This window comes from Cervus canadensis, chromosome 1, assembly GCF_019320065.1.
Source record: "Cervus canadensis isolate Bull #8, Minnesota chromosome 1, ASM1932006v1, whole genome shotgun sequence".
NCBI classification, from domain to species: Eukaryota; Metazoa; Chordata; class Mammalia; order Artiodactyla; family Cervidae; genus Cervus; species Cervus canadensis.
In genome coordinates this window covers 109,030,696-109,056,694 of record NC_057386.1, presented here as the reverse complement: position 1 = coordinate 109,056,694, position 25,999 = coordinate 109,030,696, and the positions used below count along the sequence as shown (strand labels likewise).

Here is a 25,999-nt window from a genome sequence, read left to right as displayed (position 1 = left end):
GCTGCACAAGTCCACAACCAGGAGGGACACTGACGTGGGAGGGACACGGGGCCAGAGACTCGAGGAGCCCATGTCCGGACAACCCACAATTGACCCGGCCCAGAGGGACGCGATGCCTGTGGGCGCGAAGCAGGCTAATAGCTCGGCCCCTGAGCCGACACGCCCCAAACGTGCCTCCTGGTAAGGGACCATCATCGTCACGCGAGCATCATCACTAATAAACACCGCCCAATGACTCAGAACACCAGGCTGAGATTTTTCCACACTAGAGGGCGCCAGAGACCGCGGGGTCGCACCCGGGCTCCCGGGGTTGCCGCACAGAGTCTGTCCGCCAGGGGGCGCGAGCGCTGGCCATGGGCTGGCTCTTCCGGTCAGCTGTGATGGGCAGAGAAGGGTCTGGTCCCAAGGCGACTGTGTGATGGGCTCTGAAGGCTAGGGGTGCTTCTCACCCCAGAGGGCTCAGAAAGTTAGGAGTCAAGAAACAAAGGCTTTGGTGCATGAACTGATGAATGATCAGCAAACAATGTTAAAAAAAATAATAAGGTAGATTAGATTTGAAGATTATGCAGTATTAGGGACATACTTACACCAAAAAATTATTCACTGGGCATTCTGTGTTTTATCTGCCATCCTACTCATGAGAGGTGAACAAAAGAGAACTGCGAGGACACTTTTCTTTGCTCCTTGTGTATGCATTTGTATTTATCAACCACGTTCTTTTCTTCTCAGTATTGCTTTATGTAGTTGTCAGAGATTAGCAGAATGTTCAGTGGAACTGTGAGTGGATCTGAGGATGAATTAACACAACTGGCTGTGATTATAATGATTGCCAGGAGAAATATTAATAATCTCAGATATGCAGATGTCACCACCCTTATGGCAGAAAGTGAAGAGGAACTAAAAAGCCTCTTGATGAAAGTGAAAGAGGAGAGTGAAAAAGTTGGCTTAAAGCTCAACATTCAGAAAACTAAGATCATGGCATCTGGTCCCATCACTTCATGGCAAATAGACAGGAAAACAGTGGAAACAGTGTCAGACTTTATTTTGGGGGGCTCCAAAATCACTGCAGATGGTGACTGCAGCCATGAAATTAAAAGACGCTTACTGCTTGGAAGGAAAGTTATGACCAACCTAGATAGCATATTAAAAAGCAGAGACGTTACTTTGTCAACAAAGGTCCATCTAGTCAAGGCTATGGTTTTTCCAGTAGTCATGTATGGATGTGAGAGTTGGACGGTGAAGAAAGCTGAGCGTCGAAAAAATTGATGCTTTTGAACTGTGGTGTTGGAGAAGACTCTTGAGAGTCCCTTGGACTGCAAGGAGATCCAATCAGTCCATCCTAAAGCAGATCAGTCCTGGGTGTTCATTGGAAGGACTGATGCTGAAGCTGAAACTCCAATACTTTGGCCACCTCATGCGAAGAGTTGACTCATTGTAAAAGAGCCTGATGCTGTGAGGGATTGGGGGCAGGAGGAGAAGGGGACGATAGAGGATGAGATGGCTGGATGGCATCACTGACTCGATGGACATGTGTTTGAGTAGACTCCGGGAGTTGGTGATGGACAGGGAGTCCTGGCGTGCTGCGGTTCGTGGGGTCTCAAATAGTTGGACACGACTGAGCAACTGAACTGAATTGAACTGATAATGACTCTTGGGAGCATGTGTTTCTCATTTTAGGAGAAGGGTGCTATCTCGGGGTCAAGGATGGGGCACCCAAACGGACACCGAGGTTTCTGTGCAGCGAGTGCCATGCCGGGCTCTGCCAGCAGATGGTGATGGAGGAACGGGCAAGGCCACCGCGGCCAGAAAGCGCTTTTCCCGTTTTCCTTCCTTTTATTGAGCACAGGGGCCAGTGACGGTGTGAGGATGGCCCCGGGTCCGCTCAGCAGCCCTGGCCGACGGTCTAGTACACCTCTAGTGTACTAGACGACGGTCTAGTACCCCACCTTTGGTAGGGTAGGTGGGCGTGAGGGCGGCCCCTGAGATGCTGAAACTGCGGGTCATGATTAGTCAAATCCATTCCACCTGCCCGCATTAATCAAGGGCCTTGATTAGATTTAATCGAGTCTTTTAAAAGACTCACACGTCCTCCAATCACGAAGCCAGAACCATAAAATACGCCAGGGTTGTTCTCTAGGAAGCCGGACTCAGCGGCGTCTAGCTAGACCTGAGCTGTTAGGACTGGATGGACCGCTGACCCTCCCACTGGGCGTGGTCGCGAGTCCGCTCCCTGGAAGCTCCGCCCCCAGCTCGCGCGGTGAGCGCAGAGGCGGGGCTCGGGTCCACCTCGCTGACCGCGGTCCCGGCGCCTTGTCCGTCCCTTTCCCCGGGCTCCCCGCGCCCCACACCACCTGCTGCTTGGTCTTCATGCCCTGAGCACCCAGCCCGGTGCCCGCGAGGAGGCAGATTCCAGAGCGCTCTCTGGGCTCCTTGCCTGGTTGCCTTGTGGATGAACCCGCGCTTTGCCGCGAACCTGGCATCTCAGTATCTTGGCCTGCTGTTTGTAGGGGGCGGGGGGAAGGTTCCCCAACAAGAGTAAAACCATTACATGTAGCACTCGGAACCCCCTCACCGCCGAATCCCCCACAGATTGCTGACCACCAAAAGTTTGTCTCTGGGTCCCTGCAATGGTGAATTTTCTAGAAAAGTTTCCCCCTAGCCCACGCCCCTGTTTTCCAGATCCCTGGAGGGCAGAGGGGGAAAGATTATAATTCAAACAGAAGTCCCGGGGCCAGGTAGAACCCAATCACCATTCACTAAAGGGAGAAATTCGCGCCTCCACAACAGATGAGGCTGATCCTCTGAGGTGGCCTCTATTGAAGGTTTCCTGAGGAAACTGCCTTCCCGGGGGACACAGCCCAGTATTTTGCCTCTGGCCCCTCGAGACTCCGGGGCTCACCTCCCCTCTCCACTCCGGTCCTCTGGGCTCTGACGGGCTAGGGCCCCGCACCTGCAGACAACCAGCGGCCCAGGGAACAGCAGGAGGTTGGTGGGGACCCCAGGCCGGGCCACCCACATGGGGTTAGACCACAGGGGAAGGACCAGCTGTGAGGTCACAGGCAGCTGCTCTGGGACAGCCTTGTGGGGGGGGGCGGGGTAGTAAACATGGGTGAGTCTCCAGCGCTCAGCCCCACCGGAGTCCTGGAGGCTGGGCGAACGTGTGCCCTGTGGTGTGGGAGACACCCCGCTCAGCACCCCCAGACCAACCTTCTGACTTGGTTTCCTGGTTATCGGACACTAAGGGGGGCCCCCCAAAAGAAAGGGGCTACCTTTCCCCACCCCTTACCCCCCGAAGGTGGTACATCAGTCCATGGCACACACATCCAGATACCTGTGATCCCAGCAAACCTCTGCGCGAGAGGTTGTGTGGTTTCCACCTGGGCCGAGGTGACTGAACCCCCTTGTCGCCTCTGAGAAGTCCCAGCAGCCGTAGGTGGGGGCTCCTGCCTCCCACTGAACTGTCCCCCCCGACCCCGCGGTGGCGGGCAGAGCTGATCTGAGACCACTGCACCCGCTGTAAACTCCTGCCCTCGCTTCCCTCCTGCCACAGGAGTGGCCAGGACGACCCCTTCTTCAGCCTCTGCAGCCGTGACGGTGGCCGGCCCCCCCCACAGGAGGGCCAGGGGAGAGGGGGCGGGTGAGGGGACCGTCCTGGGACAGACAGGAGGTGGGAGAGGGTCCCCATCTCCCACCTGACTGTGGGCTCCCTCACGCAGGGGTCTGATCTGCGATGTCTAGTTCTTTGCTGCATCTCGCGGTATTTGCTGAAACTTTTCTAAAGTGTAATAAAGCACCACGTAACAATCTAGGTTATGCTGAATGAACTATGGGAGTAAGGGTAGAAAATCAAAGGAATATTTCAAAACGCTAACAGTGTGATAGTCACCTGTGCCCGCGGTCTGCCAGGCAGGTGTGCATTCTTTAGTCCCCCAAGCCCCACGGGGCTGGGCAGTGACATCACAGCCCCCGGGTCACAGCCGAGGTCGCTGAAGCACCAGGCTGTGATGTCAGGAGTGGACTCAGGACAGAGCCCGGCACTGACCAGACCAGGAGGGGGCAGGTGTGCCCGATGGTGGATCGCTCGTCGACCTAGACGGGACGCTCCACACTCGGAAAATAACTCACAGAGATGGGCTGGGGCGGGGGGGATAGGCATGACCTTTTGGGGTTAACCGAGCCAATACATACTAAGATGGAAATAAATCATGCCTCACTCTAAACAGTAATGTTAATAATAGGAGAACTTCTTATGTAAAAAGAATTATAGAAAGAATCAGAAAACAAAATCCAATAATTTGCTGTTTATAAGTTACAGATATATAGCAAAAATATATACACAAATTTTAAAAATAAAATGCAGAGCTAAATAAACTCTCATGCAAATGCAAATTAAAAAAAAAAAAAAGCAGAGGTTTCCATTATGATGTTTGGAAAAGAGAAGTGGAAGCTAGAAGCATTAAGAGAGGCAAAGAGGACATGCAAAGGCACAGGTTTTCAGTTCATCTCTGTTAAATAGACATCTGCTCCAAATGCGGTAATCACTTGATCATGTATACCCTGTCTATCAAGATAACGGCATGACTAACAAAGCATAAACAGCACACATAAAACAGAAATAGAAACTAAGGCAAAATAGAAATACATTAAGAAAAAACACACAAAATCAGACTACGATTTGACCAGGTAAATGAGTGTTCTTAACTACTGTGGGGTCACAAGGCCCTTCAAGGGCTATCGACTTCCTCCAAGAATAGTCCATCTGTGCACATACCCACACGGCTTTGCTCGGTCCCTGGGCCCACAACCCCTGAACCCCGGCATGCTCACAGGCTGCCAGGCATCCTCAGACCGTGAAGGAAAGACAAGTTAGAGCAAGTGCGGACTGGAATAAAATAATATAAAGATTGATGTAACGAACTGAACTGATGGAGTAAAAACACATTTCTTGAGAGTACACAAATGCTGTATAAAAACTGATAATATATTCAGGCTCAGAGAATTTCTGTGGACACTTAGAAATACTGACACCACCACGTACAATAAGAAGTAACAGCAATGACTTAAGCAGTCATCACTGGGATTAGGATTAATTTAAAAAATACCAATTTTTAAATTAGTATTAAAAATACTAATTAAAATCATAATAATTGAGTCAAAGGGAAATTCCTAAGAGAAAAAAAAAAAACACCAAACACGTCAACATTATAGAGCAGAAAAAGCTCTAAATACAAGAAAACAAACAGACCAAAGTACCCACGTTTACTAGAAATATTAAAAGTTATTAACTACCTAAATAATTCATCTTAGAAATGTAAAGTATTAAGTAACAAGAAAGATAAAGAAAAGAGCAGAATATGTGTACTTTGACAAAACAATTCGATTAGTAAACACAACCAAGAACTGGAGCTTTACAACAGTCAACAACATCTGCTAAAAGAAAAAATCTAAGACAATAAAACAAAATCAAACAACGAAACTCAAGGACAACTCAAATACCACCAGGATGGTCTCTTATAACATCGCACTAAAAGCCTAAGTAAAAGGATTTAAAAACACATAAGAAACCAAGGAAAGAACGTGAACTGAAGAACTAGGTTCTGCTCACACTTCTGAAAAAGAAGTACTTGCCTGGTCTGACCATGGTTTTGTGCGAGTCTGTCAACCCTTCAGGAAAGGAGTCTTACCCACCGTGTTACATAAATTGTCAGAAAAGAAAGGAGACGGGGTTGGGGGAAGAAAGAAAGTGCACGATTTGAAACGTGAGAGGAGCATGAAATAGCTGAGGGCCGGTGGGAGGGAGTGGCGGGGGGTCAGGAGGCTTGCTGGGGCTGAAACGGGGAGGTTTACGTGCAGGAGACCTGGGAAGGGTGGTTTTAAGGAGAGTGGTGATGTGTGCAAAGTGATGCTTGGAAAAAAAATAAAACAATTTGGCTGGGAGCACGGCGCGTGGCAGAGACGGCAAAGGTTGGAAGTGGATGACTGCCCTGCCCAGTAAGGACAGTCCTGGCCAAGGCTGAGGCTTAATGGGGTGCCGGGGGCGGGGCAAGGAGGTAGATCTTGGGGGGCCCTGTCCCCCAGCACAGAGCGGGGGTGTCGCCATTCTCTCTTGGCTCTCAGGAGTGACCGGGCGATCCTCCAGTCGGGCTGCCATTCAGACGGGCGCACACAGGGGCCGGTTTACTGCCCCACGGACAGCAGAGAGGGGCTGCACAGAGCCGGTCTCCCCAGACCAGCAGACCTGTCCTCAACGTCCCCGGCTGCCAAGCCCACTGATGGAGGAGCAGCTCTGGCTTTCCCATTTTTATTCAGGACCATCCTAGCCGCCGAGCCGAACCCCATCTGCTGAAATAAGCAGCGTGACCCTTAAGGCTCGTGGGACTGCGGCCGCAGATGTGCAAAACTTCAAAAACAGCTCAGCCCACCTCCTCCGCGACTGGTGCTAGGGGAGCCTGCACCAGTACCAGAGACCCCCCCGCCGACACCCGGAAGCCTGGGACAAACGCTTCCGGGGCAGCCAGACACCGCCCTGCCCGAGCCCATTCCAGGCCGAGGGCAGGGGGCTGAACTGGAAATGGCCATCTTCAAGCCCCGCTGGGCCTGGCTGCCTGGGAGCCGGCCCCCCTGCCTGCTACGGGTGGGAGGAGGGGGAGCTCTGGAAACACGGCACCCTCAGAGCCCCGCCCTGGGGACGCCCCGCTGAACTGGCCCGGGGATCCCGAGAGCGCCGCTGTGCAGGGTGCCGTAACCCGGGCAGCACACCCAGGGAGGCGGAGCGCCCTGCCACCTCGGGAACCAGACAGGCCGGTGTCTCCCCTGTGGGGGGCGGGGGCGGGGCCGCCCTGGGTCTCCGACCTCAGCTGCCAGCTGACAAAGCTCATGCGGGCCCGGTTGCAGTTTGAATGGGAGCCCTGCACACCCGCCCCCGCCCCAGGGAATGTGGCATTCCCAACGTCCCCACCTCTCCCAGAGGGAAACGGAGCCCTGGGGCTTCCTCCAGGTCATCAAGGCAGGAGGGGCCAGAGCTGGAGCCTGAACCCAGACCTTTCGGACCAGATCCCTTCATCCCCGGAGGACAGAGCATAGGCTGCCCAGCCCGCAGAACAGAGGCCCTGCTGGTGCCCCAGCCTGGACCCCGGGTCTGGCAGAGGGCTACTCCTGGTGGCAGGGGCCTATGCCTGGCTAAGCCAGGCAGGCATCATCGGCCTGGCCGCGCCTCCACCTCCCCCGGAGGGCCTACAGCCAGGCCTGCCCTCAGCCAACCCAGGCAGAGGGCTGAGAGGCGCAGGGGCCTCGCCGTCACCCCAAGCCCAGAACGAGCCCTCCTGTGCCCCCTCCGCCCCATCCCCGAGCGGCCCTGCAGTGGCCAAGGCGACCCTGGGCTTTGGACTTGTCTCTCCTGGTCTGTTTGGACCGCGAGCCAGCTTCACTTCTGCAAGTGCCTGAGGTTAGAGCTCGCCGGACGTCTCCAGGGGGCCTAACCCCGCTTTCTCCCTCTGACGTTTATTCCTCTGCATTTTGTAAAAAGCGAATGGAGGGCAAAACCAAACCCCCGAGGTCACAGCAGAGGACGAGGCGGCCTGCGGAGACCCAGCTCCGCCCCGGCGCCGAGATCCGGCCGTGCGGCCGGCCCCCCAAGTCCGCCCGCTGGGCCGGGGGCGCCAGGGCCGGCATGCCCTCGCCCCGGGCGGGACCCTAGAGCTTGTCGGCCGCGTGGACCTTCTGGTGGCGGAGGAGGTGCGAGCTGCCCCGGAAGGCCTTGCCGCAGCGGTTGCACTCGTAGGGCCGCTCGCGCGTGTGCGTCTTGTAGTGCTCGATGAGCGCCGAGCGGTGGCGGAAGGCCTTGCCGCACTCGTTGCACACGTAGGGCTTGCGGCCCGTGTGGATGCGCTGGTGCTGGATGAGCGCCGAGCTGTGGCAGAAGGCCTTGCCGCACTGGCCGCACTCGTAGGGCTTCTCGCCCGTGTGGATGCGCTGGTGCTCGATGAGTGACGAGCTCTGGCTGAAGGCCTTGCCGCACTTCTGGCAGCGGTAGGGCTTCTCGCCCGTGTGCGTCTTGCGGTGCTCGATGAGGTTGGAGCTCTGGCTGAAGGCCTTGCCGCAGTCCTCGCAGGCGTACGGCTTCTTGCCCGTGTGGACGCGCTGGTGCCGCAGCAGGTGCGAGCGGTGGCAGAAGGCCTTCCCGCACAGCTCGCAGGCGTGCGGCCTCTGCAGCGAGTGGGTCTTGCGGTGCTGGCTGAGGCCCGAGCTCTGGTTGAAGGCCTTGCCGCACTCCTGGCACGCGTAGGGCTTCTCCCCGCTGTGGATGCGCTCGTGCTTGCGGAGGCTGGAGCTGCGGCTGAAGTCCTTGCCGCACTCGCGGCAGGCGTAGGGCCGCCTCCCGCTGTGCGTCTTCCCGTGCTGCGCCAGCGCCGAGCTCTGGCGGAAGGCCCTGCCGCACTCGCGGCAGGCGTAGGGCTTCTCCCCGGTGTGGATGGCCTGGTGCCGGAGCAGGTGCGAGCTCTGGCTGAAGGCCCTGCCGCACTCGCCGCACTCGTAGGGCTTCTCCCCGGTGTGGATCACCAGGTGCCGGAGCAGGTGCGAGCTCTGGCTGAAGGCCTTGCCGCACTCCCGACACGCGTACGGCTTGGCGGGCTGCGCGGTCCTGGGCGGCCCCTCGGGCCCTGAGTCCCCCCTGCCCGCCGCCTCCCCAGCGGGCAGATCAGCGGCTTCCCCGCTGCCCGTGATCCGGTATACAGTCGGGTCTGATTTCTGGAGGAAGGCCGGGCAGAACGGCTCATCATCCTGGGCCCTGTCTCCTGGGGGGACGCTCTGAGGCAGAACGGGGCTCGAGCACAGATCGAAGTCCCCCCGGAAATCATCCTGCTCCCCGCCTTGCTCCCCGAGAGGTATCTCCTTGTAGATGACGGCCATCTGCTCCAGAGCCCTCCCCTGAAGAAAAGGGGCCCCCAGGTCCTCCTCTGGGAACAGGTCTGTCTGCATGTCCAGCCCATCTGCAAACACGAAAGCCTCACCCAGCTTGGCGGCCAGGGGGATCTCCACGGAGGGTCCAGTCATCCCAGTGGCTGGATCTGTCTGGGACACACACAACTGCTCTCGGCTTCTGAAAAGAAAACAAGAGACACGGTCAAGTCAGGAGGTCAAGCACCGAGTAGGTGCCGGAGCCCAAAGGAGACAGAACCAAAGACACAACCTTGCCCTCGAAGATGGTCCTTGGTGAGTCAAAGACTTACCAGAAACAAGTACAAGGGAGGCAGAGAGACAGACAGAGAATGCCGCATGCTGGTGTCCAGACTCTAAAGGTTCAGGGTGCCGGAAAGATGGGCGAGGACACGAAAGGGAGCCATTCTGGAAAAGGGGTAGGAGTCCGGTCCCCGGAGGACACGGGGGCTGGGGTCTTGCTGGGAGAGAGCACTCGTTTGCCTCCTGTGGGTGGGCTGCACCCCTCCAGCCCGGAGCCCCAGCCGGAACCCAGGGGTCAGATCTTCCCAACACCTGCCCCGTCCATGTCCTGAGGCTTCACTGAAGGGGTCTCTGCCTCTCTCCAGGCTGACCCCGATGGATGCCCATCTCCAGCTTCCCCCCTCCCTCCCACATCTGTTCTCTACGTGGACACCAGGGTAAAACGCCTACACCCAGTCCTGATGGTGGCGTGCCCCTTCTCAGGAGCCTGCAGCAGCCCACACCCTCCACGCCCGGCCCTGTGGCCCCGTCCCCTGCTCCCACACACCTTTATGTGTCCAGCTCCACAACTCGTATGAGCCGCTCTTTCCTCCGCCTGACTGGTCCCCCCACCACAGGCTTCTCACGTGGCCACGTGCTCATTTTTCCAGACTCAGTCCAAACACGCCCTCTTCTCTGCACCCTCAGACCCTGACAGTCTCGGGCACATGACCCGAGTGACCGCGGGCTCAGGCCATGGGTCCATCACACACGGGGCATCCGCAGGGCAGGCGTCCTGGCAGGACCCTCCGCAGCACTGCCTGTGAGCTCCCGGAGGGCAAGTCTGGGGTTCCTCTGAATTGGAAGCCCCAGCTCCCAACACAACCGCTCCATCTCTACATGCACACATACACTGAATAAATAAATGACTCAACAGAGGAAAAGCCATTTGCTTTTGTGTTAGTACTGCTTGCCACACTTTTATTTTTTTTTGCCAAAGAACTTTGTATTCAAATAAGTCAATTAACTCTGAGCTATGTTTTTTCCAGTAGTCATGTACGGATGTGAGAGCTGGATCATAAAGAAGGCTGAGTGCCGAAGAATTGATGCTTTCGAACTGTGGTGCTGAAGACTCTTGAGAGTCCCTTGGACTGCAAGGAGATCAACCACTCAATCCTAAAAGAAATCAACCCTGAATATTCATTGGAAGGACTGATACTGAAGCTGAAGCTTCAATACTTTGGCCACCTAATTCAAAGAGATGACTCATTGGAAAAGACCCCGATGCTGGGAAAGATTGAGGTCAAAAGGAGAAGGGGATGACAGAGGATGAAATGGTTGGACGGCATCACCAACTCAATGGACATGAGTTTGAGCAAGCTTCAGGAGATGGTGAAGGCAGAAGGCCTGGTGTGCTGCAGCCCATGGGGTCGAAGAGTTGGACACAACCGACTGCCTGAATAACAATCTAGGAGATATAAATTAATACAACAAGCAAAAGCAGAGAAGGGGGTGTTTTCATAGGGACAAGAGAAGGACACCCCCACTCAGCACCCCGACCCCACTGTGGAGCCCCAAGGGAGCCCCACAGGACCCCACTCAGAAACTGTGCAAGCTCCAAGGAGACTCTTGAGGCACCAGAATGATGACAACCTGAGGTTATTGAGCACCTACAGTGTGCAAGGCACTGCTAGGCCTTCTACAAGCATGTCTCATTTACTCCTCAGGACTCCATACAAAGGTATGCTTACCCTAACACGGAAGTTCAGAGAGGAATGGCCTCAAGAAGACACAGGAAATTAATCAGGATAGTCACGGCGGAACTCATTCCTAGTTGGAATCTTTTTAATAAAATGTTTATTGGAGTCTAGCTGATTTACAATGTTGTGTTTGGGATTTTTTATTTTATCTTTAACTGGAGGATAATTACAATATCGTCTTGCTTTCTGCCATACATCAACATGCATCAGCCATAGGTACACATGCGTCCCCTCCCTCTTGAACCTCCCTCCCACCCCTCTAGGCTGTCACAGAGCATAGGTTGATTTGTTTTGTTTTCAGTGAATTTTCAGCCAGGTGTGGAAAAAAGCACAGAACCACAGCATCCTCCAGACGTCTACGCTCACTCCCATTCCTCTTCGCGACCCCCATCTCCACTGCTCCCGCTCCTCAAACCTCACACCCCATTTCCACCCTGGCCCACCCCTTCCCCGTTAAGCTTAGACCTTCTCTACTTAGGCCTTCTCTAGCGGGTCCACCTATGGGTGTCACTCCAACCAGCTCTCTGACCAGCCTCACGTTCCTCACCTTCCTGCCCTGCTGCAACCCGCCACGAACTACCCGCCTCCCCTGCCAGCTCCTCCTAAGATGCTGAACGTCGCCAAGGAAAATCATACGACCTGTGGCTGGCACGGAGACAGGTTTCAAGTTTCCATTTTCGGCTGGCGCTTCAGCTCCAGCGTCCAGTGACCGCCTTGCAGCCGGCCAAGCCCTCTCTTCTGGGTCTTCACTTCCCGAGCCACCCCCCTCCCCCAATTCTGGCAGATGCCCCAAGACCTCCTTTTCAAAAAACCCTCTGTTTCAGAGACTGCAAATGGGCAGCCTGGAGACCCTGTCACAGACGCGTTGTGCCTGGCTCTCAAAGAGGCACGCTTTTCCTTATTTGTTTGACTCAGTTGACACTATTTACAACTCTGTAGGTTTCCTCGCGAAGAGCTGGAAGATGTGACAATACAGGGCCCAGCCTTCGCTTCCTCACAGGGGCGCTGGATAACCGACCTCCCCACTCCCAAGCCCCCTTTCATTCCCTTGGTTTCTGAAAGCTCCTCTCCCCGCTAATTTTCCCCCCCCGCTGACCCCTCTTCCTCAGGATCTGGGGAGTTGTGACCTCCACCCACCTGCTAAGTCCTGGTTTTTCCATTCCCCCTAGGTGCCAGCTCCCTGCTAAAGTCTCCGCCGTGTTGAAAAAGTTGGCGACCCTTTTATCTGTGCCCAGCAATGTTTTCACCGATGCTCTGAGGCCGAAATACCCAAGGTCTGGTACCCCGTGCTTCCCACCTCTCTCGGGCCTTCCCGGCTCCTCCAGCCTCTGTCACTCCTTCCTCCGGGGCTCCCAGGGCCTGGGCACCGGGCCGGCCCCCGGGGCCCGTCCTCCGGGCTGGAGGCTCGAGAGTGGCCGCGGCCCCGCACCTGCTCCCAGCGCCGGGGGCCGCCCACACCTGTGCCCCCAGAGGGACAGGTGGCCGCTTTCCCGGGCCGGGGCGGGGCCGCTCTCCCTGGCGGGGCGGGGCCGCACCTCAGCGCCTCCAGCCCCGCGCCAGTGGCCTCGCTCGGCGGCGGCTGCTGACGCGAGCCCGAGGCTCCGCCCCCGCCCGCGGCACTTCCGGGGCCGCTCTAGGCCGCGCGGAGGCCCGCGTCTCAGTCGTCCCGCCGCCTGCACGCCGGGCCCCTGAACGCAGGACTCGGGGTCAGGGAGGCCAGTCCCGTGGGCGCGCGGCTCTCCGGGCGGTCCCCAAGCGCGTCCCGGCCGGCTGGGAGGACGTCGACCAGGCACCTGTCCTGCGGGTGGGGCCGGCCGGAGGCCGAGGGGGGCGCTGGGGTCCCCGGGAGAAGGGCAGGCGTGCCCATCACCCCTGTTGGGATTTTCCACCCGCCCCCTTCGTGGGGAGCCTGGGACCCGCCTGCCCACCTCATCCCCTCAAAGACCGATGAGAGCCCAGGAGATGGCTGGACGCCTGGGCGGGACCCTCTCGTGCATCTGAGGGGTGGTCCCCCTGTTCAGGTGGCGCCTGTTAGAGGAACCAGGAGAGAAGAGAGCTGTGTTCCTCAACTCCCCACCCCCGCTCCCACGGCTAAATTCTGCTTCTGGTGGCAAGACTGCCCCTCCACCCCAGGAGGGCTGCTGCCCATGCCGCCCCTGCCCTCTTCCCACCTGCCTTCAGCGCCCTCAGGTGCCCCTGAGTGCCCATACCCCATGCACACACTCACACCTGCCTCTTTGCCCTACCCAGGAGCAGGGAGAAGCTCCTGAAGACCCAGTCCTGTCGCCCCCTGTTGAGTGTTGGACCCCAACCAGCCATGCAGAGCGAGGACTAGCAAAGGCTGGTTCCTTTTTCTCTCACTCAGCTCCTCCTGTCACAGGAAGGCAAGAGCCACCAGTCTGAGCCCCTGGGGGCTGGTGGGGAGGCTGGGCCCCACGCCAAGGTTCTCAGGTGCTTCCTCTTCTGCAGTAATCCCCAGGATCATCCCTACCCCCACACCCCCGGACGCAGTGATCTCAGGACCCTCAGAGCAGTTATTGTTGACATGGTGAATATTATTAACCCATTTCACAGAGGAGGAAAACCGAGGCTCAGAGAGAAGGTCCCAAGGTCAGGAGCAGAAGTGGGAGGCAGACAGAAAACACTCATCCCACACCCCTAGAATAAGTCGCCCACAAAGCAGTAATAATCGGCATCATCTTCGGGCTGCACGGGGCTGATGGTCAGGATGCAGGTGTTGTGGGCTGCATCCGCAGCTGCGGAGAAGCGGTCCGGGATGCCAGGGGCCCGGTGTTGGTCCTCCTCTGAGCGGTAGTAGAGGAGCAGGCGGGGGGCGCTGCCTGCTCGCTGCTGATACCAGGACACGCCGAGGTCCCCGATGATGGCGTAACGGGGGCTGATTGTGCAGGACAGTTGGGCCACTTGGCCTGGGAAGACCTGCAGTGCTTCTGGCTTGGTCAGGGCTGGCTGGAAGGCTGAGAGACACACACTCAGGTCTGGCCTGGGCCCCTTCCCTCCGGCCCCTGCCCCACAAAGCCTGGGTCAGACTCCCCAGGAGAATCTGCTCCAAAAAGCTCACAGTTCTTACTGTGGAATCAGCACTGGGTGGGCCACAGAGCGGGCAACCCTTAAGCCCCGTCTTCCCAAGGAGCCACGTGCAGCTAAGGGTCCAGAATTCAGAGGGTGGGCTGGTGGCCTCTGGGTCCTCCTGCTACCCACCCTCACCATTGCCCTGCAGACCCCCATCACTTAGGTCACACTGGCTTGTCCGAAACCCGGCTACAGGCTGATCACCCCCAAGAAGCCTTCTGGGCCGTTACTATATCCATCAGCTCAGTCTCCAGCCACTGACTGCTGGAGACCTTCTCAGGGGTAGCTTGTCCCTGAGGCCCTGCGGGGCGGTGACTAGGCCACACCAGCTTCCCCTCTGAAAAACTGAATAGGTGACCGGTCTCTGAGACCCGCCACTGCCCCCCCCAGAGTCAGAGTCCAAAGGGACCCTAGCCATCTGGTCACTCACCAGTGGGGAAACTGAGGCCAGGTCTCTCCCCCTCACAGCCCCTTTGGAAACCATCCCCCTTGCCCACTGCGATTTACTTCCCCGCAGGGGTCTTCTAGAGCCCCGTGCTGCCTTCCACACACACCCCCCAGGTGAGCCAGGCCTGGGGAGGGCTCACCTGCCAGGAGGGCCCCCAGCAGAAGGAGGGCCAGAGGCGGGCAGGCCATGGCCGGAGGCAGGGAGGCAGGCGGGAGTCCGCTGTTGTGCAGGCGGTGCTCCAGGTGCTTCAGGACCTCCACGCGAGGGAGGCCGCTGGACCCCGACACGGCATGCAAATCGTCAGCCCCCTGACGGGGGGAGGGCGGTGCCATCTCCCCAAACGTCAGCGAGCGGGCCTGTGGGGCCTCCTGAGAGCAGGAGCCGGAAATCCACAGGTGCAGTCAGAGCAGGTGGCTGCTTTCCACCGAGGTCTCATGCGTACGGTCACGTGCACAGACCTCACACGTGTGGCTCGAGGGTCACACACACACACACACACACATCCCTGCAGCCTGTACCCAGACCAAATTTTATAAAATCTCCGTTGCCCCAGAAGGCTCCCCCAAGTGCCTCCCTGACCTGTAACAGCCCTCCGTCCCGTTACAAAGCTCCCACTGTGGGCCCCTCTCTATGGCACCTCTGTGACGCTGCAGACAAAAGACAAAAGACCCCCCCACCCAGCAGCTCGAAAGACAGAAGCCCCTGGGCGAACAGAGGGGTGGTGGCTGGAGCCGAGGGCGCAGGCGGGCATCTGGCCGCAGCCGCTCCCGACCGTGCCACAGGTCCCCTGGGGAGAAAGCGCTGGCCTGTGAGTCTGGGAACGCTGCCCGCAGGCCGCCTCTGTGCGCCTGCTGTGGTTGAAGCGCGTCCTCCCCCGAACCTGCCTGCGGCGGGGCTGAGGCCAGCGCTTCTCGTCCTTTGTGAACGCCGAGGGAAGCAGAGTGATGCTGGCGGGCTGCGCTGGGATCTGGGCCTCCTCTCTTCTCCTGCACTGAGCTCTGCCCCCAGAAGGGCACAGACGGCCTGACCACCTGGCGGGCAGGCCCGCTGAGAAGGAGGTCTCCTGAGTCCAGAGGCCCGGCCACAGGCAGACGCTGAGGGGCCGTGACACGGTGCAGCACGCTGGAGAACGCTGGCAGCTTCTTACAAACGGAAACATACTCTCCCCGGACAGCCCGGCACCCCCCTCCCAGGATTTGCCCCCGAGAAAGAGAAATAAATGCCTGTTCACCCAGAGACCTGCAGGCGAGTGTCTGTACTGGCCTTCCTCATCATCACCCCACACGGGAAACGACCCAAAGAGCAGGCGGTGAGCAGATCCACAGACCGGGGCCCCTCCAGGCAGGGGGACCCTCCTGGGATGAAAGGAAGGACCCACCGACACGGTGACGACCCCTGTGGATCCCACACGCAGGGAGTGCAAGGCTCTGCCCCGTCGGCCGCCTCCCTCTGTGTGACAGCCTGGCTGGGAGTTTGCGGGGGTATGAGGGACATGTTCTGTATCCTGACTGTGGAGAACACATCGAAGGGTGGCTGTGAACGGTATGCCAATCATACCTCAATAACAACAGGGGACAGAAGAGGAGGAGGCCGGGAGTGCGCCTGGGAAGGGGGCCTGCAAGGTTGGGGATGCCCCCACCTCCAGGAACTTCCCCCACTCCCCGCCTGGGAGCTCTGTCTCTCCTTGTGGGTGGTGGAGGCGGGGGGCGTGGGCAGTGGTCTCTGGACACCCCTGGGCCCGAGGCTCCAACCTCTGCTAGAGCCCTGCACTGGGAATGCCCGGGCCCCCCCGAAAACCCCGTTACTCAGATACTGGGGGGAAGGCATTTCCTGCTCAGACCTCTAGGCAGCTCCCACTGTCATGGAGACCAGCTTGGAAGCTGGCTGAGGGGGCGGGGGAGGGAACCTCAGTCTTCTCTGATCCAGCGAGCAGGAGAAGGAGAAGGCCGAGGACCCTGGATTAGCTGCAGAGACCCCCTGGGCTGAGCAAGGAGCTCCGCTTGAGCCCACCCACCATCACCCCCCTACCCGTGCATCTCCCCAGGGCCCACCCTGCAGTCTGGCTCCACCCCAGCTCCTTCCCCAGGTGGGAAGTTGGGGTCCGAGGGGTCTGTCCCCACCACGGCCATGTTTATCACGGTGATGTTCGGAGGTAAGTCACAGGGGGTCCCCTGTGCTGGCAGATGGGTGGGGGTACGTTCCCTCTGCCTTGTGGAGGGGGGAGAACGAGGAGGCAGTGTGGGGAAGGGGGTGCCCATGGGATGAGTCTGGGGGGAGTCGCTTGAGGGAAAGCCCCGCCCAGGCTGGGTCCTGGGCGAGGCAGGCAGGCTCCTCCGGGCCACACAGCTGCTGTGGTGCCGCTGGGGAGTGTGTGTTCCAACTGCCCCATCTCTTCGCTGGCCAGGGGTCCTGCAGCTCTCGGGGGTGGGGGGCACCTGGCCTTCGGGGGGTGGGCTGGTGCGGGATGGGGGCGGGGGCTGCATGGTGGAGGCAAGAGTTGTTCAGACGTCTGGGGAGATGGAGTGGGGTACATTCCTGACCCTGTAGGCAGGAGGGAGGCAGAGCGTCCGGTCTGGGGGGAAGGGCGGGTGCCATGCACCCACCTCCGCCCCTCTCCCGCAGCTGGCTGCTGGGAGCTGGTGAACATCTGGTGCAGCCTCGGGACCCTCACCGCCCACCTGAGGCAGAGGTGCAAGGTGCCCCCTGACGGTGAGGGGGCAGCGAGGGGTGCTGGAGGGCCAGCTGAGGGCCCCCCACCCTGGCAGGGGAAGTACCATCCCTGCCCTGCCTCCCTCTCCACCCTCTCAGCGACCATCGCCCTGCTGGCTGAGGACGGGCACCTGGTCAACCTTGTGGAGGGGCTGGAGGAGGGGCCTTCCCCGGCGCCCCCCATGCAGGAGCGGGGAACCTATGTTCTGGTGCAGATCATCAGTAAGTGGGGTCCAAGATTCGCGCCCCCCTGCAGTGACGTTGGAATGTAAGAGGAGAGACAGCATCCACGGGGCACCCATGCCCTGCAGAGCCCCCAGCCTGGCCAGGACCCAGCCCTGTCCTTCCCATCCAGTGCCCTGTCCTGAGCCCAGGCCGGGGGGTAAACACGTCCAGAGTTGGGGTGGGGGGCTGCGGACCACCAGCCAGCCAGTGATCAGACTCCCTCCCTCCACAGAGGGGGAGGGAGGGGACCCCACGCGCTATGAGTCCCTCCTGGAGAACCTGGATGGGTGGTGTCCAGAGATGGCTGGTGAGTGTCACAGGAGAGCCTGGGGGTGGGGACGCCTGCCCGCCCACGCACTCAAGCAGGGCATCCTGGGCCTCACAGAGGAGCTGCGCTGGCGGTCGGGCCTGCCCCCCCAGGGCGACGGCCGGAGGCGGCGCCTGGGCACTCAGCGTGGCCACCAGGAGCAAGGCCCTCCTTCTCGGCCCCGAAGGGTGGGCTCCCTGCTGTCCTGGACCCAGGAGCCAGGGCCTGGAGCCAGGTAAGGAGGAGACACAGACCCCAGGGGGGCTGCTCACACCCAGAAATGGGACCCCCTTCCCAGGGGACGGACAGATGTGTGTGCTGAGAGGTGGACCGCAATGTCAGCCTCCTTTGGAGACACACTGTCCCCGAGGACAGGCCCCCATCAGCCCGCTGGGGGCTCGGTGACCGGAGGACGTGGGATAGGGCCTGGTACACAGTGGGTGCTCCGTGCAGAGACTGAACGAACTCAGCGGAGGCAGCAGCTCCGAGTGCGTGATGGCATTTGAAGGGCCTGCTCCTCTGCTGGCAGGCCCCGTGACCTGGCACATCACAGCCAAGTGGCCGAGCTGGACTGAGATCCAAGGGGGCTGGCCGTGACCTATGCTCGTGTGGTCAGGTGCAAAGGCCCGAAGCATTTCTCCCGCTAAATTTTCAATTACGGGGAAATTGCATCAGCAAGAGGGGCAAGGTCACCGGCAGAGCGTGAGGCCACCGTGGGGCCCCCAGGGACAAGAAGGGTGGAGGGGCAGGGGTCCCTGAGATGAGGCGGCATGCTCCTCCGGGGTCTCCAGCCGGCCAGAGTCGGACGCCCTTGAGGCTTGAGGTCAGCAGTTAATGCCTCACCGTCCAGTCAGCGCTGCCTATAGGATTACGCAGGATGACAAGGGCGACCTCCGCACCCGGGACAGCAGCTGAAGGGGCGGCACCCCACCCTGCAGCAGGACTTCCATCTCCCACCACCCTGCCCCCTGCAGACAGTCCAACGAGAGGGGACACAGCAGGCTCGGCTAAAATAAAGGCTTTTAATTGCACATTTTCATCTCGGATCATCTGTGGGGTGAGGGACCCCCTCCTCACTCCAGGTCCCAGCTCTGTGGGTACAATCTGACGTCGTGGTCCGGCTGTTGGTGGGAGGGGGGTGAAGGTGGGTGCAGGGCTGGCCACCCAATCTGCTCTGGTCTCTTAGGGCAGGGAGCTCAGACCTGTAGAGAGAGGAGGTCAGGCCGAAGGTACAGGAGCACCTGGGAGGAGTGGGAGCACCCAGGAGGAGCAGGAGCACCCAGGAGGAGTTGGAGCACCCGGGAGGAGGAGCACCCAGGAGGAGCGGGAGCACCCAGGAAGAGGAGCACCCAGGAGGAGCAGGAGCACCCAGGAGGAGCGGGAGAACCCGGGAAGTGCAGGAGCACCCAGGAGGACCAGGAGCACACAGGATGAGTGGGAGCACCCAGGAGGAATGGGAGCACCCAGGAGGAGCAGGAGCAGTGAACTGCCCCTCCCGCCCCGGCGCAGGTCAGGCAGCGGGCGCTCACCGTGGTTGTACTTGCACTGCTTCAGGGCCTCGCTGAAGCCCTCGCACAGGGTCAGGTCGCTCTGGGTGGTGGAGCAGTCCAGGAACTGCCTGATCTCATAGGCACAGGGCCCCGTCTGCAGGGGCTGCGGGGCGGCACGTGCCGGGGCCTGGGGCACAGCACAGAAGGCAGCTGGGTCAGCTCGGGGTGGGCACCCGGGAGAGGACTCCGAAGCTGGGGGTGGCGGCTGCCCCTCCGCAGACCCCCGGCTCTGATGCCTCAGGGGTCCCTAGCGGGTAGTGTGCCCCAGGTCTCAGCGGCTCCATCCCTGAAACAGGGTGAGCCCACAGCCCTCTGGAAGGCCCTGCCGCTGCTGCGGTGGTGCGGAAACCAGAGCAGGTGGGGCGGGAGGTGGGACATGGGTCTAGAAAAGCCCAGGGCACTGCTGCTTTGAGCTCCAGGCCAACAGGTTCTAACACCTTCCTGGCTCAGCCACGCTGATTCTCGTGATCCCTGACCCCATCACTAAGCCCAAATGTGGCTCAGGACTGGTGGGGTGCCCAGTGGGGGACAGGTCAGCAGGCCCAAACTCACTGACTACCAGTCACCCCTGGGCGCAGGAAGGGGCCTCCTGGGGGGTGGGGGGTGGGAGGAGAGCGGGCACTCAGGAGCTCCAACAGCCCTCCCTTCTACTAGGGTTGGGCAACTTTGGGCCGTCTGTGACCCCTAAGGGCCTCGGTTTCCCCATCTTTAAAGGGCTGGTTGGTGTCTGTCTACGGGGTTCTAGGGACCTTAGCCACAGGGGATGAGTTGGGAGAGCCTGCCTGTGAGTGACCCGAGGCCAACAGCCGAGTGACCAGTAGGACCCTTCTTGGGGCGTCTCTGGACTGGCGCATCACCCTGCGCTGTGTCGGGCCTCATTTTCCTCTGAGCCCTTGCTCACCTGCTGGGCTGCAGGCTGGGCGGGCTCTGAGCTCCCCCCACTGAAGGCTCCGGTCAGGGCGCTGCCCACGACGTGGCCCACAGCCGAGCCCACGGCCACTCCGGCGGCGGTGGTCGCCATCTGCGCCATCAGGCCGGGCTGGCCCGACGGGGCGGGGGCCGCGGCCGCGGCCGAGGGCGGCGGGTGCGCAGGCGGGTGGGCGGCAGAGGGCGCGGCGGGGCGGCTGCGGGATGCGGGGAGAAGTGGGGTCATTCCTAGTCGGACCCCCGGCCGGGCAACCACAGTCCTAGACGCGCAGCGGCGGCCCCCCGCCCCGCCCCCGCCAAGATGGCGCGGCCGTCACCAAGGTCACGCTGTCGCGTCCTTGCCGGGCCGCCCTTAGCCCGCACCCGCGCCCGCTGCCCGGCGCCCGCGCCGGCTCCTACCTAGCTGGCCGCGAGGCCACGCTACGGCTCCCCCGGGGCATGGTGGCGGCGGCGGCGACGGGGCCGGACGAGCCGAGTCGGAGACGGCGACGGCGGCGCAGGCTGTGGCTCCGGGACGGAGGCGGTGGCGCCGGTCCCCGCCGGCGGGGCGGGGCCTGGGCGGGGCCGCGGGGACACGCCCCCTTCGGGAGGCCCTGGGCCCGGTCACGCGGCACCCCCGCGGGTCCCCGGCTTCTCCCTCTGCAGCTCCGGGGGTCGGTGAGTCTACGCCCTCCTGGCCGCCTGTCCGAGCTGTGTGCGCCCTGGGGAAACGGAGCCGCTGTGGCAGGGCGCGGAGGGCGCACGCTGGGGCCACGGGACGGTCCTTCAAAGGCCGCGTCGAAACGCGGCGAGCCGAACCACGGGCGGTCTGGCGATCGGCCGAGCCCTGCTTCTGCCCCTCCCGTGGGGCCTGGCTCGCTGGCTCCTGAGTGGCCCCAGGGTCGCGGGTGGACTGGGGCGGATACAAAGCACGCACCCCTGTCTGCCCCGAGCAAGCCTCGCAGGACTGCTCACAGAGCACCCACCAGGAGGCGTCCAGTACCGCCCCCCCCCCCACCTCGGTTCAGTTCAGTTCAGCTGCTCAGTCAGGTCCAACTCTTTGCGACCCCACGGACTGCAGCACCCCAGGCTTCCCTGTCCATCACCAGCTCCTGGAGTTTACTCAAACTCATATCCATTTAGTCGGTGATGCCATCCAACCATCTCATCCTCTGTCGTCCCCTTCTTGTCCTGCCTTCAATCTTTCCCAGCATCAGGGTCTTTTCCAATGAGTGAGTTTTTCGCATCAGGTGGCCAGAGTATTGGAGTTTCAGCCTCAGCATCAGTCCTTCCAGTGAACACTCAGGACTGATCTCCTTTAGGAAGGACTGGTTGGATGCAGTGCTAGACCCCGACCATGTTTACCCGGCGTGTCCTTTCCAAAGGCCGTCCCCTGCGGGCCTAGGGGCATTGGTGCGAGTATGAATTCTGTGGCCTCGAATATTACCACTTGGTTCCAAGTCCAGGGCAGGGTCATCGAGATTCAGGATGCTTCCCAGCCGTTCAGGAACGGCAGGTTTTCACGGTTTTCATTTTTTCTGAATGAGTTCTGAGTGGTCATATCAGTTCCCTTGGCGGGGTGGGCTCCCGACTTTCCTATCCCCACATCACTGTTCCCTACCCCCAAGGGAGGCCTCCTGGCACTGGGACTGCAGGGCAGATGAAGTCAAGAGCAGAAGCATGGGGTGGGGGGCTCAGGTGGGGAGAGGAGGCCCCTCTGTGAGGAGGGGATGGCAGGCAAGCAGGGAACAGGGGCACCGACAGTGTCTGGCAGGCTGGGTGATGTCACGACTGCGTCCCGACCACACAGTCCTTTCAGCCAGCCCGGGAGGCAGGGTCCTCCCCTGAGCCCCATCTGGGCCTGGGCTTCAGTTTTCTCCTCTCTGCAATGGGGTGGCCGTTTGCCTTCAGGAGAGGGGAGCATGTAAAGGTGGCCACTCTCTTCTCGCAGACATGCCAGGCCTGGGCCAGCTTCCACCACTTTGCTCCTGCAGCCCCTGCTGACCTGCTCTTGTTTGCCAAACAGGCCCCTCCTGGGCTGATCAGGGTCCCCTTCCTGCAGGAAGCCCTCTGGGACCAGCACAGCTTGCTATAACTGTGGCTTTCCACTGTGGAAACGTGGAAAGGTTGTTACTAAAAACTCCCATGACTGGTGGATTGCAGGTCCCCAAAACAAGGCCACGCATCCCTGGAGGCACTCGAGACCACTTAAGGTAGTTAAACATTTTTACTTTATGCATTTTGATGTGTATCAGAAAGAAAAAAAAATGTATCATCAGTTCATTAAATCCATGATTTCTTGACCAATATTGCTAAGATGAGGCTGAAGTAGGCATTTCCATTTTTAAAAAAGTAAATCACTCTGAAGAAACAAATGGCAGGACTTCCCTGGTGGTCTGGTGGTGAAGAGTCCATGCTTCCAATGCAGGGGGCATGGGTTCGATCCCGGGTCAGGGAACTAAAAGCCCACATGCGTTGCAGCCCTGCCAAAAAATTTTAAAAAGGAAGAAAAAGATGGCAAACGGCCTAGGGAGTGAAAAATCACAGCAGTCGTCCCTCTTCTCGCCCTCTAGGGGTCTCTGTGGAGCCTCCCTGGAGAGGCCGCTGCGGCTCCGGGGACTGGAGGGGGAGGAGGGGGTTGAGTCCGCGGTGGCCCTCCCCTCGCTGCCCGTCTCCTCCCTTTTCAGGCACAGCCTCACCCTGCGGCGGCTCAGGGGCCGGCCCGCCGGGACGGGTGTCACCGTGTCCCGGCTCCCCGGGGGTCAAGCAGACTGCCTGCGCTCTGGGTCACCGCAAGGGCTGTATGACCCTTTCCCAGTGTGGTCACGACCCCTCCCTCTGACTCTCACAGACACGTCCTCGCCTCAGGAGGCTGGCCCTGAGGGCCTCTGAGGAGCCTGCTCGTCAGGCCAAGGGGCGGCGTGGGGTCCCCAGCGCCCCGCACAGACACTGCCTTCTGACCACCTCCTTCCAACAGCTGACCTGCGAAGAAGGCCTCCTGACCCCTCATCCTGCCCGGTGGTTTGGAAGAAGCCTCATCTGGCTCCTCCCTCCTGGGGCCTCAGTCTCCTCCTCTGTGAACTGGCGGATTCTGCCAAGCTGACGTCCTGGCCAGCCGCCTCCCGTGGCTCAGGGTCCCCCGGGACACAGCTGGATGTCCCTGCTCGGGATGCACCTTCCCAAGTTGGGCCTGTCAGGAGGCGGGGGCAAGCAGGGAAACTCGACTCCTCTCAGACGGCCCATCGCGCTGGGGAAACTGAGGCCCGGAGCAACGGCACCCCCCCCCTCCCCGGCCAGGGTCACCCGCCAACACCGCCCCCCGCCCCCCCAGTCCCTCCGGGCCTCCGAGACCGCAGCCCGGCACACCGCGGGAAGGACCGGATCTGCGGGCCGGGCCACCCCCACTCCCTGGCCGCCGGCGCGGGGCGAGTGCAGAACAAAAGCGGGGGCGGGGCCGGGGCGGGGGCGGGGCGGAGGCTATAAGGGGCGGCGGCCGGCGGCGGCCCAGCAGGCCCTGCAGCCCCGGGGCGGATGGCTCGGGCCGCCGGGCTCCGCGGCGCGGCCCCGCGCGCCCTCCTGCTCCCGCTGCTGCTGCTGCTGCTCCTGCCGCTGCCGCTGCTGCTGGCCCGGGCCCCGCGGCCGCCGGTGAGTGCCCACCGCCCGCCGCCCGGCAGCCCCCGGCCCCGCCCCGCCCTCCACGCCGAGGGGCGCCGGCCGGCAGAGCTGGACCCACGGGGGCGTCCGGGAGTGGCCCGTTACCCTGAAACGCTGTCTGGGTGCCCCGGGGGCGTGATGGATAGTGAGCTTCCCGTCCCCGGAGGTATGCAAGTGGAGCCGGCGCCGGGATTGCTTGGACTGGCTGGTGAGCGGGACGCTAGACGCACGCCGCCACCACCCGCCCAGCTCTGGGACCTGCCCCCTCCGCGCCTCCCCCCCCCACCCCGGCCGCGATCCTGGGGGTGTGTGTGTGTTGTAGGGGAGGGACAGCGGGAGTGGCTCTAGGGCTCCCGACACACCATAGGGACAAAGACCCGTGGGTCTCCAGCTGGCGTCAGCCGCCAGGTGTGTGGCCTCGGTGAGCACGCCTCCAGGCAGGAGGGCGCGAGGGGTCTGAGCCTGGCGGAGACAGATGCCACCGCCTGGGACCTGTGAGTGGCGGGATCGGGAGGCCGTGGAGCCGGGAGGCAGCCTGAGCGTGAGAGCTCCGGCGTGCCCCAGCGGGGCGGGTGGCAGGGGGACACCCCTGTGTGTGCCAGCCTGCGTGTGCCCTGAAGGCTGCGCCCTCCCCAACAGCTGGGGCTTCGGGGGACCACTCACAGCCTGGGCTACTGCAGGCACGTAGCTCCCTGGGTGCCTGGCCCGCTCCGGCATGCCGCTGAGCTTCCAGCCTGACCGGGCAGGGATGGGGGGCAGGGATGGGGTTGTTAGCGGGGATGGGGGCGGGGGTGCAGGCAGACTCTCAGGGGACAGCTCCGGACGAGGGAGGTATGGCCAGCCTGGGCCCCTCTGTCCAGCCACGCCAGCTCTGCCCTGGCCAGTCTTGCCCCCTGGCAGCGCTGGGGATGGAAGGGGTGGTGGGTACCTCGGGCCAGGGGCCCTGCCTCCTCCCCAGCCCTGCCCAGCCCCCTAGGCCTGGGGGCAGAGTCTAGGGGTCACCCTGGGGAGCTGCTGAATCCGCGGGTTTAGGAACCGGAGGGATCTGGGCTTTTGAACCACATGGCCCTAGGTGAGCCCTCCGGCGCCTCGGTAGCCCTCACCCCCAGCCTTGTCCAGTGGGCGGGTGGGAGGCGACAGTGCCCACTGCCGGGCCAGAGAGCGTCTGCAGGGAGGCCAGGAGAGCTGGGCACAGGATCACGTTCCATCACCTGGAGCTGCCACTGTGCCGCTTGTGCGGGGTCAGGCGGGGTCTGAGCCGGGCTGTTGTCTGTCACCCCGCAGATATGCAGGGGGCACTCGGGGTCACCTAGGACGTGCTTATCCCTGGACGGCTGTTGGCAGGGCCAGGAAGGCTCTGTAAATATTTATCCTACCAGCTCACAGCTTTCAGGGTTGATGAAAGCCCTGCCGCCCGCCCGCTGTGGGGGACCCCGCCTTCCCTTCTGGAGCCAGCAAGGGAGGTGGTGGTTGGGGGGGGGGGTGAGATGGACCTGCCTGCCCAGGAGCAAGTGGTGTGACTCGGGGGGGTCACTTGACCTCTCTGAGCCTCAGAGAGGCCCGGGATGGTGTGCGGATGCTCCCTGCCTTCCTCCCAGCCTGCAGTGTCCTCCCCTTGGGGTCGCCTCCTGCCCACCGCAGAGGGGTTGGCTATGGGGACCTGGGCCAACGGCAGGCAGGCTGGAGAGGGCACGCCCAGCCCAGCCGTGCCCAGCGCTTCCCAGTCTGGGGGCCTCCTCACTCCCAACTGCTGGCTGCCTCCCATTTTCCCGATTGCAGGTTGACCCCTGCCCAAGTGATTCCTCGAGGATGTGTGAGGCTGTGGTGTGGTGCCCGTCGGGGAGAGGTGGGGTGAGCGGGCTGGGCACCTCCGCCCAGGGCAGGCCCAGGGAGACGCTGGCCAACGAGCAGGCAGGCCTGCAGGGAGGACGAGCAGTCGTCTCAGGAATGTGGGTTTTGGAGATGAGCCACAGCTTGGGGGTTGGGGGGGCCATGGGTGGGGAGGCCTGATCCCCAGGTCTAGGTCCAGCTCTGGGCTCCCTGGCTGTGTGACCCTGGGCCAAGACCTGGACCTCTCTGGGCCCTGTCTCTTCCCCTGGGAGTTGGGGCGATGCCTGCTCCCTAATCCCCCAGGGCTGTGGTTGAGGCAGGCGTGGTGTGTGCTCACCCCCACCTCACTGCCTCCCGGCAG

General features: G+C 61.1%; 7 protein-coding genes across 20 annotated transcripts in view; 2 read left to right on the top strand and 5 right to left on the bottom strand.

Moving 5' to 3' along the window:
- Nucleotides 1-4,229: 4,229 nt before the first annotated feature.
- On the bottom strand, nt 4,230-12,503 carry ZNF70 (zinc finger protein 70). 2 transcript variants are annotated; one of them, XM_043434939.1, is made up of 2 exons: nt 12,217-12,503; nt 4,230-9,100 (listed from the first exon to the last, which is right to left on the bottom strand). In XM_043434939.1, the coding sequence occupies exon 2, from the start codon at nt 9,052-9,054 to the stop codon at nt 7,693-7,695; it is 1,362 nt and encodes a 453-aa protein (XP_043290874.1). In that variant the 5' UTR covers nt 9,055-9,100; nt 12,217-12,503; the 3' UTR covers nt 4,230-7,692. The 2 variants fall into 2 exon arrangements, with proteins under 2 accessions (XP_043290874.1, XP_043290866.1); XM_043434931.1 differs by lacking the exon at nt 12,217-12,503 and adding an exon at nt 12,057-12,210.
- A 955-nt stretch (nt 12,504-13,458) lies between these two features.
- Nucleotides 13,459-16,241, bottom strand: VPREB3 (V-set pre-B cell surrogate light chain 3). Its single transcript, XM_043434842.1, has 3 exons — nt 15,697-16,241; nt 14,597-14,825; nt 13,459-13,894 (listed from the first exon to the last, which is right to left on the bottom strand). Exons 1-3 carry the CDS (start codon nt 15,949-15,951, stop codon nt 13,578-13,580), a joined length of 801 nt encoding a protein of 266 aa, XP_043290777.1. The 5' UTR covers nt 15,952-16,241; the 3' UTR covers nt 13,459-13,577.
- On the top strand, nt 14,789-18,837 carry C1H22orf15 (chromosome 1 C22orf15 homolog). Of its 9 annotated transcripts, none has more exons than XM_043434849.1 (6): nt 14,789-15,766; nt 15,872-15,999; nt 16,502-16,609; nt 17,080-17,388; nt 17,624-17,933; nt 18,565-18,837. In XM_043434849.1, the coding sequence occupies exons 3-6, from the start codon at nt 16,585-16,587 to the stop codon at nt 18,611-18,613; spliced, it is 693 nt and encodes a 230-aa protein (XP_043290784.1). In that variant the 5' UTR covers nt 14,789-15,766; nt 15,872-15,999; nt 16,502-16,584; the 3' UTR covers nt 18,614-18,837. The 9 variants fall into 9 exon arrangements, with proteins under 9 accessions (XP_043290784.1, XP_043290793.1, XP_043290811.1 ...); XM_043434910.1 differs by lacking the exons at nt 14,789-15,766; nt 15,872-15,999 and having other exon boundaries at nt 16,256-16,609; nt 17,080-17,166; nt 17,266-17,388; nt 17,624-17,698; nt 17,777-17,933; XM_043434858.1 differs by lacking the exon at nt 15,872-15,999.
- On the bottom strand, nt 18,702-20,733 carry CHCHD10 (coiled-coil-helix-coiled-coil-helix domain containing 10). The gene is made up of 4 exons (XM_043434919.1): nt 20,575-20,733; nt 20,150-20,372; nt 19,228-19,375; nt 18,702-18,900 (listed from the first exon to the last, which is right to left on the bottom strand). Exons 1-4 carry the CDS (start codon nt 20,613-20,615, stop codon nt 18,881-18,883), a joined length of 432 nt encoding a protein of 143 aa, XP_043290854.1. The 5' UTR covers nt 20,616-20,733; the 3' UTR covers nt 18,702-18,880.
- A 1,634-nt stretch (nt 20,734-22,367) lies between these two features.
- LOC122420073 lies at nt 22,368-25,077 on the bottom strand. 5 transcript variants are annotated; one of them, XR_006263169.1, is made up of 3 exons: nt 23,914-25,077; nt 23,137-23,344; nt 22,368-22,773 (listed from the first exon to the last, which is right to left on the bottom strand). XR_006263169.1 is itself a non-coding variant. In XM_043434810.1 (2 exons), exons 1-2 carry the CDS (start codon nt 24,523-24,525, stop codon nt 23,216-23,218), a joined length of 741 nt encoding a protein of 246 aa, XP_043290745.1. In that variant the 5' UTR covers nt 24,526-25,077; the 3' UTR covers nt 22,368-23,215. The 5 variants fall into 5 exon arrangements, 3 of the variants coding, with proteins under 3 accessions (XP_043290745.1, XP_043290761.1, XP_043290766.1); XR_006263168.1 differs by having other exon boundaries at nt 22,368-22,637; nt 23,914-25,073; XM_043434810.1 differs by having other exon boundaries at nt 22,368-23,344.
- MMP11 (matrix metallopeptidase 11) overlaps nt 23,639-25,999 on the top strand; it is a 9,423-nt gene continuing 7,062 nt past the window's right edge. Inside the window, exon 1 of the mRNA XM_043434790.1 lies at nt 23,639-23,799. Within this exon, the coding sequence (XP_043290725.1) occupies nt 23,686-23,799 (114 nt within the window). The 5' untranslated portion in view covers nt 23,639-23,685. The remainder of the gene's footprint in view (nt 23,800-25,999) is intronic.
- LOC122420063 (basic proline-rich protein-like) overlaps nt 25,181-25,999 on the bottom strand; it is a 1,347-nt gene continuing 528 nt past the window's right edge. The window contains exon 2 of the mRNA XM_043434800.1: nt 25,181-25,981. Coding sequence (XP_043290735.1) covers nt 25,181-25,981 — 801 coding nt within the window. The remainder of the gene's footprint in view (nt 25,982-25,999) is intronic.